The 9,097-nt window shown below is 55.8% G+C and overlaps 2 protein-coding genes across 2 annotated transcripts; both read right to left on the minus strand.

Moving 5' to 3' along the window:
* Positions 1–2,040: 2,040 nt before the first annotated feature.
* Positions 2,041–2,981, minus strand: LOC136334799 (hemoglobin subunit alpha). Its single transcript, XM_066275492.1, has 3 exons — positions 2,825–2,981; positions 2,381–2,585; positions 2,041–2,266 (listed from the first exon to the last, which is right to left on the minus strand). Exons 1-3 carry the CDS (start codon positions 2,917–2,919, stop codon positions 2,138–2,140), a joined length of 429 nt encoding a protein of 142 aa, XP_066131589.1. The 5' UTR covers positions 2,920–2,981; the 3' UTR covers positions 2,041–2,137.
* A 1,411-nt stretch (positions 2,982–4,392) lies between these two features.
* Positions 4,393–5,500, minus strand: HBM (hemoglobin subunit mu). Its single transcript, XM_066278390.1, has 3 exons — positions 5,358–5,500; positions 5,006–5,210; positions 4,393–4,895 (listed from the first exon to the last, which is right to left on the minus strand). Exons 1-3 carry the CDS (start codon positions 5,447–5,449, stop codon positions 4,767–4,769), a joined length of 426 nt encoding a protein of 141 aa, XP_066134487.1. The 5' UTR covers positions 5,450–5,500; the 3' UTR covers positions 4,393–4,766.
* Positions 5,501–9,097: the final 3,597 nt, after the last annotated feature.

The raw sequence follows: 9,097 nt of genomic DNA on the forward strand, positions 1-9,097 counted from the left end.
CGTCAGTCAGGGAGAAACAAATATGGAGGAACATGTTTCACATGGCTGGGGTGGGAGGCTTCTGGCTTAAGCTTCTTCTCCCAGGGTGGTTGGTCCTGCAACCCTATCTTGGGAACTCATCGAGGTGACTTCTTCTATTCAGGATCCCTGTGTGATTGTGTGAATGACTGTCTCCCCAACTGACCAAATTATCCTGGTTCACAATGACACCCCCAGTTCCCTAAATTGTGCATGACACAAGACTCACTAAGTAAATAGTGGTTGAACTGATAATAATAATAAAAAAGAAAAGCAACTGATGATGAACAAGAGCTGAACTTTCAGCCTAGTTAGAAACATAGACAGTCATCAAGTTATCACACAAGTACAAGTAGTCTCAAATCTAATTAAAAGCCCTAAGGAAACATGAAGAGATTGGATGAGGCATTCAAGGATATTAGAGTTAGTCTGAGGATCATGGTGGGCTTCCCTGAGGAGGTGAGACTGGAGGATGAGTATTAGGTGGAGTAAGGTGGAGGGGGAGCCCCCGACTTGGTTTGTAGGGGACTGGGGGGAGATAGGGCCTCTGTGGCTGAAGAGTGGCTATGAGGAGAGTGGCTGTGAAGCAGCTGGCCAGATGCTGGATGAGTTGGATTATGATGTGGAGGAAGAGTGCATGGTGGAGAAAAGGGAGCGAGTCCCCCAACTATTCAAAGTCCCATGTTCCTCCCCTCAAAAAAAATGTGGTAAGAAAGGGGTTTGCAGCCCTACCCCTAGACTTTTAAATTTATTGATTTGAGAGACATCAATTTGTTGTTTCATTTAATTATACCTTCATTTGTTGACACGTTTTTAAAATTTGTTGTGTTTACATAGTTACAAGTGTTCACCCAAATATATCTCCCTCCCTCCCCTCCCTCGTGTTCTCCTTGACACCCCTTTTGCCCCCTCCCCTCACCACCTTCCCCTCGGGTTGACTCTTATATGTATCCTGACCTGGGATTGAACCCACAACCTTGGCATATCAGGACAATGCTATAATAGAGCTAACCAGCCAGGGCCCTCCCTAAACTTTTTTTTAAGTGTTTACTTTTTTATTTATTTTAGGGTGGGGGGAAGAGCAGGAAGCATCAACTTCCATATATGCCTTGACCAGGCAAGCCCAGTGCTTTGAACCAGTGACCTCAGCGTTCCAGGTTGACACTTTACCCACTGCGCCACCACAGGTCAGGCGCTCCCCAAACTTTTCTCCAGCACTGCGTGTTACCCTGGAGAACGGGGTTGGGCTGTAGGCACTGACTGGTGTCCTTCAGGTGGCTGCGAAACCAGGTGAGGTGTGAGAGATTCCAGTGCAGAGTCCAGGGCTTCAGCACCTGGGACAGGGGCTTATCCAACTACCATTCACAGCTGGGAGACCCCAGAAGCCACCATCTACGTAATAGGGCAGGGGAAGGGGGAGAAATGAGCTGGGGAACGCAGCGCTGGGAACACAATGAGCTATTAATGCACCTGTGAAGTGCAGAACAAGTTAGCAAGGTACTTTGCTACAGTGGTCCGGACTGCCGTGGGCAGCTCATGCCCCTTTCTGCTTCCCAGATGTCCTGCCCGCCTCCAGGAAGGGTTCTTAGGACTTCAATCCTCTTCCAACTCACCTGCCCTCTGCTAGGGAGAAGATGGGGATCTCATGGAAATTGTCTAGCACCTGCGTGTGCACCAGGAGGGCCATTTTCGGGGGTGGGGGTGGCAGGGAGGCTGATTGTTTTGCTTTGTTTTATTTTTACCTAGATTGTTTGTTTAACAGTGATTAGAGACTTCAAAGAGCCTGGTGAGTCTTAACATTCCCCACCTCTCGCCCCACAGGGAAAGCTTTGGAAGTCTGGCATCTCCTAGGACAGAATCCTGTGGTTCAGCGCGTTTCTGGAAGGTCGACCTTAGATCCCTTCCATTCTCCTCCCTCCCCTTCCCTCTTTTGTCCGCTGCGGAGACGTCCTTGGTACGAAGTGAGGAGAACCACCCCACCTCGGGCACGTTCGGCGGCACAGAGAACCGAGGCCACACGGGTTGCAGCCCACTCAGACTTTATTCAAAGATCGGGAAGTGCGGGTGCGCGGAGCACAAGGGCGCTCCCACCCAGGGCAGGGATAGCCTCGGCTCCAGCTTAACGGTATTTGGAGGTCAGCACGGTGCTCACAGAGGCCAAGAACTTGTCCAGGGAGGCGTGGACGGCAGGGGTGAAGTCGGCCGCATGGTGGCTGGCCAGAGTCACCAGCAGGCAGTGGCTCAGGAGCTGTGAAGAGAGACGGTATCAGGGGTCGTTGGGGAGCAGCGGCCCGCGCTCCACCTCCTGGAACCCGAGGGAGCCCTCCCCTCAGGTCTTTGCCGACCGGACCCCCGTGCTCACCTTGAAGTTGACGGGGTCCACACGCAGCTTGTAGGCGTGCAGGTCGCTCAGAGCCGACAGGGCACCGGGCAGGTCGTCCATGTGGGCCACGGCGTTGCCCAGGGCGTCAGCCACCTTCTTGCCGTGGCCCTTGACCTGGGCGGAGCCGTGGGACAGGTCGAAGTGGGGGAAGTAGGTCTTGGTGGTGGGGAAGCTCAGGAACATCCTGCGGGGAGAAGAGGGTGAGCGGCGGTGTGGAGGGTGGGGGTGGGGGCCCAGGGCAGGGTCCTGAGCCTCGGGTCCGCACCAAGGCTCTGGCTGGCTTCCTCGGGCAGGTCCGCGGTCTGGACCCTGAGCTCTTGAGAGTGTGGGCGCCAGCCGGCCGGTGCCCGCCGAGGCGTAGCTGGCAGGCTGGTGGGCGGGTGCTGAGCCCCCGGGCGGAAGCAGGGTAAAGGAGGTCCTCACCTCTCCAGGGCCTCTGCGCCATAGTCGCCAGCATGGCCGCCCACCTTATCCCAGGCGGCCTTGACGTTGCCCTTGTCGGCGGGAGACAGCACCATGGTTGATTCTTTCTGAGTCTGTGTAAGGACCAGAAGGGTGGTGGGCCGGCAGTACGCGGGGCTTTTATTCCTGGGGCGCGAGGGGCCCGCCCGCCCGGGCCGCGCTCATTGGCTGGCGTGGTTCCAGGAGGTGGGGCCGAAGACACAGTCCGGACAGGCCAGGCCCGCTCGGCTGCTGTGGCTGCCCTCACACACCTGGTCCCGTGCAGGTCGAGTTCCAGCTCTCTAGGGTAGCCTCTGTTGCCGCTCCAAGGGTTCTGGGGTTCCCACACAGGTTCCTGAGCCAACTAAATTCACCGTGGAACCATGTGTGGCCCGGAGCCAGGGAAAGCTTCGAGGTGTCTATTTGCCTTTCGGGAACCCGACTTTGCCGGGTACCAAGAGTTGTCAATTGTTCATGTAAACGGTGAGGATGAAGGATAATACGGGGTGAGTCCTCCACACTCTCCCACTTTCAGCGGTGGGTAGTCCTCCCGGTCAGGACCGGGGAACTCGGCTGAGCCACGGTCAGGGCTAGCTTCCAGCATCCACCTCCTGCCGGGCTCACTCCCCGCCCCCACCCTGCCTAACACAGACCGAGGCCCCTCAGCCCCCGGAAACCGTCCTCCTTCAGAGTCTGCAGAGCATCACAGTCCGCTCCGGGCTTCCGTTCCTTTGTCCGCAAAGGTTATGGCTGGAGAGCTAAGATTTCTGTCCCAAGCAGCAGAGTGGAGAGATGGGGCGGAACAGCCGCAGAGACAGAGATGCTGCTGCTGGGGCTGGAGTGTGGGGTGGAAGTTGGCGGCCATGGTCCTGCCAGATACTGACCCTGCATTATGGTCTCAAAAATGAGAGCAAAGCCCAGCAGGTCGCCCCCCCCACCCCACCCCGGGTCAATGCGTTAGGCTCAGCTCACACTGCTTGTTGGTGTCAACCGGGTTGGAAACTTGCTCTGTCTGCCCGATTGTGGCCATTTAGGATTGCTCTGTAGCCCCATCCCCCACTCAGGAGATTCAGAGGAAGGGGCTAACTTGGCCCAGGGCAAGGGTTGCTGCAGATTGAGCGTGGTAGTCGTGGGGAATGTGGGAGGAGGTGGGTAAAGAACAGAGACTAGGGTCCAATGAGTCCTGGGCCCTGAATTCTGTTTGACCTCAGGCCAGGAACTTGGCCCCTATACCTGGATGCCCACGGCCGTCTGCAGAGGAGGCCGAGATTCACGCTCGCAGCTCCCAGAGAGGCGGGGATGGATGGCGAATAAATGACTGCGTGAACGCTATGTGTTTTACGGAACAGTATGGTACCGCACGGGTGCCGGATGCGCGCCGAAACCTTGCCCCATTGGAGTATCCACTCTGCCCACCACATTCCCCCGCCACAAGAGGGCAACTGTTTTGTTCAAGCCTTTGGGTACCCTCTTCAGACTCGGGGTTGTCAGCCCGGGAACCATCCTCATTCCAAGTCTAGAAAGTTCCCAGGATCCGCTTCCGGATCCCGTTCCTTTTTTTAATTTTAATTTTAATTTTATTTATTCATGTTAAAGAGAGGAGGGAGAGAAAGAGAGAGAAGAAGGGTGGGAAGGAGCGGGAAGTATCAACTCGTAGTAGTAGTTGCTTCCCGGTTGTGCCCAGGGTTTCCAACAGGCGACCTCAGCATTCCAGGTCGAGGCTTTATCCACTGCACCACCACAGGTCAGGTCCGGATCCCGTTCTTTTGTTGGCAAAGTTTTGAGATCGCTCCCTAAGATTCCAGGAGGCTCCCGACGGGACCCGGAGCTTCTCTGCCCAGCAACAGTGACGTCAACCCAAAGACTACACATGCGCAGGGTCTCGCCGTTTGAGGCTCGTTTATTGACATGCGGGGCGCAGGACTCAGCGGTACTTCTCGGTCAGTACCACGGCCACGCCAGTCAGGAACTTATCCCACGCCGCCTGCATCTCCACCGTGAACTCGCCCTGTAGGTGCGAGGCCAGCACCACCTGGAAGCACTGGATCAGCAGCTGCGGGAGAAGGGACGGATGAAAAGGATCTGACCCCTTCCAGTTCCTTCCTGAACCCTCCAACCCCCAGCCTTCACGCGTGAACCCCCCTGCGGCCGAGGCTGCCTCACTGGGAAGTTGGCGGGGTCCACGCGTAGCACATAGGCGTGCAGGTCAGCCAGCGGGCTCAGGGCGGCGCGCAGGTTGTCCACGTGCTGCACGGCCACGCCCACCGCCTCCAGCAGGCGTTGTCCGTGGCTCAGCAGGTGCCCCTCGTCAGGGCAGGCGCCCAGGTGCTTGAAGTAGATCTTGGTGCTGGGGTACACGGTGAAGAGCCTGCGGGAGTAGGTCAGGTGGGAGGGCGGGCAGCGTGGGGTCCTCGGAAACCCCAGTCTCTCCTGCGCCCCCCCTCCCCCAGCCATCTGAGGCCTACCACCGCTGTCTCGTCCTCCCTGCGATCCTGTAGACTCACTCCCTACCCACCTGAGCAATAGCTCCGCCCCGAAGGGCGCTTCATGTCCTGCGATCAGGTCCCACACCTGTGCCACCTGGGCGCGCTCCTGAGCATTGAGCATGGCGCTGGCGTGGCGTGCTCTGGAAGCCCCCGGCCGCCGCCCCGGCCTCCTTATAGCGGCACCCGCCCACCTCCACCCGGGGGCCCCGCCCGCTTTTATCTGCAGGAGCTCGGCGGGAACGCTGGAACCCCCGGCGGGAGCCCGGAACCGTTGCTAACTCAGGTCCCTAACGCCTCCGAGGTCCCCGGGTTACTGGCACTGACTTGCCGGTGTGCATGGGTGCCTTTGCTGCAGACTTTAGGGGGATGTTTAACGACTTCCCTGCGAGCAAATTACTGCTTCGCGCGCCAGGGGGGAGCCCATGGGGGGGTCAGGAGAAAGAGCGCAGGGCAGGAACCCCCTTCCCCCCGAGTGGTCGGGAGGGAAACCGCATCAGGAGTGCCCGCAGCGCTATGACATTAGGCTTTGAAGAAAAGTCCCCGAGTCCCCACACGCACCCAACAGGCTGCATGAAGCGATGGTTTTGGGGCAGTTTGTAAAGACGGTTTGAGGTGCAAACACACCCAGAGAAAACGGAATGGGCGTGCCTGGGCTGCTCTGCTCTCTCCTGGGTGCTCCCCTGGAGTCCGCACGTGCAAGAACCGGTCCAAAGCGGCCTGGAGTGGCCTCTAGGCCGGGAATGAGACTACTCTTACTTTGTCCTCTCCGCTGCGCTCCCATCCTCCCCAGTACCAAGGACGCGGGACCCAGCTCATTCCATCCTCATCCATTTATTGGGGAGTTCCAGGAGGAGCTGTGGAAGGGTTCAGAGGTAGAAGAGAGGTCGCAGTCTCTACCCTGACTCCTCTGGGACGCCCACCCTCGCGTTAACCTTGAAGTTGGACTGGGTCCACGTGTAGCTGTAGGCGTGCAGCTCGCTCAGCTTGGACAGGGTGCGGCGAGCGGCGGCAACGTTGCTGATGTTCTTGACCGCACCAGCGGCTACCACCTTGGAGCCATGTGCGGGCAAGATGCGCAGATCCGGGAGGCAGATCAAAGTGTGGGAAGTAGGTTTTGGTCTGAGGGTAGCCGATGAAGTTCCTACGGATGGAGAGCGGGCGTGAGCTCCAGAGGAGGGCAGCCTGTCCACTCCCGACCATCCATTCCCCTCTTCTCCAAGCTGGATGACCCAAGTTCAACCCCACCACTGGCCCTGCAAGGTTGGCAGGGACCACTTCACCCCTAGCTTGAAATCTCCCACCCAAGTTCTACTCTCCTCGGTTATTAGGGCCCCCACACTGCTCCCACCACCCAACCTTGCCTATTCCAGGCCACAGAAACTCCTTGCTTCCAAAGAGGTCTGCACACCAGCTCTTCAACTCCCACGGCCTTGGTATCCAGCCCCTTTCACCTCCTCTGGCCAGAGCCCTCCCTTGATCAACATCCTACTTCACTTTCTGCCAGAAATAATGCTCTCTCCAGCAGCAGCCCAGGAAGGCTCTTCAGAGAAACTTCTTCTCTTAGGTCAGAGAGCCAGTATCAGTGGCTGCCTCAACAGGCACGTCAGGCCTTGGAAGAAACTGTTCATTCACCTCTATGTGCCTGTCCCTGCTCAGGCCTCACTGAACCCAGGGTCAGTCAGACGTCTGTGTCATTAATCTTCCCCAACTCACTGACCCCTTCCAAGAACCCCTGAACTCACTGTCCCCTGTCCTCACTAACCCCACATTGTCACTACCTGGACCATCCCAGCCTGTCTGGCGCTCACCTCTCCAGGGTCTCGGTGCCGATGGCACCTGCCTGTGTAGAGATCTTGCCCCACATGGACATGATGATGGTCCTCTCGGCCCTGGTCAGAGATACGGTGGTGACCAAGCTGGAGCTGAGTGAGCCCCGGACTGGCCTCTGTGGTGCTCAGTCCCCATGGTCCCCTTATATACATAAGTTGTGGTGGGGTTTCTTATCAGCTCCAGTGACAATGATCAGTCAGAGCCTGAGGAACAGGTGAGGGGCTATCACTCCAGCCTCCCTCCTGGACCAAAGCTAGAGCCCAGGTTCCAGGAGACAGGAGCCCATGTGTCAGCCCAGTCCAGAGCTGGCCTCTGTAGTGACTGTCCCCTGACCTCCCTTCTTGCGATGGAGGAAGGCCCTCACGGAAACACTCTTTGTTCCTGAAGCTTCTGTGACACCACCTTATGAGTTCCGGTTTAAAATTGTAGACTGAGGCCCACAGAAACTGAGGCCAGGTGTCACAGAGTGTGAGTGACAGTTTTGGCTTTAGACCTCTGCTGCTTCTGCTCTTTCACCCCCTTCTCACCCGAATGAGGTTCTGTCTGCGGTTCTGTAGGCCAAGTACCCCAGCCACTTGTCTGCAGGTAGACTCTCTGGGCCAGGAGGAAGCTGGCCTTTTTTTTTTTTTTTTTTTAGAGAGGAGAGGGAGAGACAGAGAGAGAGAGAGAGGAGAGACAGAGAGAGAGAAGGGGGGGGAGGAGCTGGAAGCATCAACTCCCATATGTGCCTTGACCAGGCAAGCCCAGGGTTTTGAACCGGGGACCTCAGCATTTCCAGGTCGACGCTTTATCCCACTGCGCCACCACAGGTCAGGCAGGAAGCTGGACTTTTCATGCAAAGCCTGAGTTCACAGGAGCTGGCAATTCTGTCACATTCTCACCTCAGCCTGTACAAGGCCCCCCTCCGGCTCTATTTATATCTCTTTATCCTCTCAGTCTATTCCCTACCCCTCTCCCTCGTAAGGCAGTCATGCTTAGTATATTCCTTTTAGTTAGTATGTGTTCTTGCAAAGGGTGCATTTTCATGTATGTGGGGTTTTTTTTCTCCATGTATGTGGTTTTCAAAATAGTTGGTGAATATCTTTTTTAAAAAATATTTTATTTATTTTTAGGGGGGGAGAGAGAGAGAGAGAGAGAGACAAGCATCAACTCATTGTTGCTTCACTTTAGTTGTTCATTAATTGTTTCTCGTATGTGCCTTGACCTGGCAAGCCCAGGATTTCGAACCCACAACTTCAACATTCCAGGTTAATATTCTATCCACTTCACTACCACAGATCAGGCTTTCTGGTTTTTGTGGGTTGTTTTTTTTTAACAGGGATAGAGAGAGAGTCAGAGAGAGGGATAGACAGGGACAGCAGACAGGAACAGAGAGAGATGAGAAGCATCAATAATCAGTTTTTTGTTGTGACACCTTAGTTGTTCATTGATTGCTTTCTCATATGTGCCTTGACCACGGGTCTTCAGCAGAACGAGTAACTCCTTGCTTGAGCCAGCAACCTTGGGCTCAAGCTGGTAAACTTTTTGCTCAAGCCAGATGAGCCCGTGCTCAAACTGGTGACCTCGGGGTCTCACACCTGGGTCCTCCACATCGCAGTTCGATGCTCTATCCACCACTGTACCACCACCTGGTCAGGCTTTTGTGGGTTTTTAAACATTATTTTTATTTTTATTTTTTTTTATTATTTATTCATTTCAGAGAGGAGAGACAGAGGGGGGGAGGGAGAGAGAGAGAGAGAGAGAGAGAGAGAGGGAGAGAGAGAGAGAGAGAGAAGGTAGGGAGGAGCATGAAGCATCAACTCCCATATGTGCCTTGACCAGACAAGTCCAGGGTTTCAAACTGGCAACCTCAGCGTTCCAGATCAAGGCTTTATCCACTGCGCCACCACAGGTCAGGCTGTTTTTTAATTAAAAGAATTTTTTCCCATTGATTTGAGAG

Source organism: Saccopteryx bilineata, chromosome 4 (assembly GCF_036850765.1).
Source record: "Saccopteryx bilineata isolate mSacBil1 chromosome 4, mSacBil1_pri_phased_curated, whole genome shotgun sequence".
Classification (NCBI taxonomy): Eukaryota; Metazoa; Chordata; class Mammalia; order Chiroptera; family Emballonuridae; genus Saccopteryx; species Saccopteryx bilineata.

Bases quoted from the DNA above. Each gene is read 5' to 3' on its own strand.
- LOC136334799 (XM_066275492.1), bottom strand. From the start codon at position 2,919: ATGGTGCTGTCTCCCGCCGACAAGGGCAACGTCAAGGCCGCCTGGGAT. The intron at 2,586-2,824 runs GTGAGGACCTCC...TTCTCCCCGCAG, and splicing joins GGCGCAGAGGCCCTGGAGAG to GATGTTCCTGAGCTTCCCCA. The intron at 2,267-2,380 runs GTGAGCACGGGG...CTCTCTTCACAG, and splicing joins TGGACCCCGTCAACTTCAAG to CTCCTGAGCCACTGCCTGCT.
- HBM (XM_066278390.1), bottom strand. From the start codon at position 5,449: ATGCTCAATGCTCAGGAGCGCGCCCAGGTGGCACAGGTGTGGGACCTG. The intron at 5,211-5,357 runs GTGGGTAGGGAG...CTACTCCCGCAG, and splicing joins GGGGCGGAGCTATTGCTCAG to GCTCTTCACCGTGTACCCCA. The intron at 4,896-5,005 runs GTGAGGCAGCCT...CTTCTCCCGCAG, and splicing joins TGGACCCCGCCAACTTCCCA to CTGCTGATCCAGTGCTTCCA.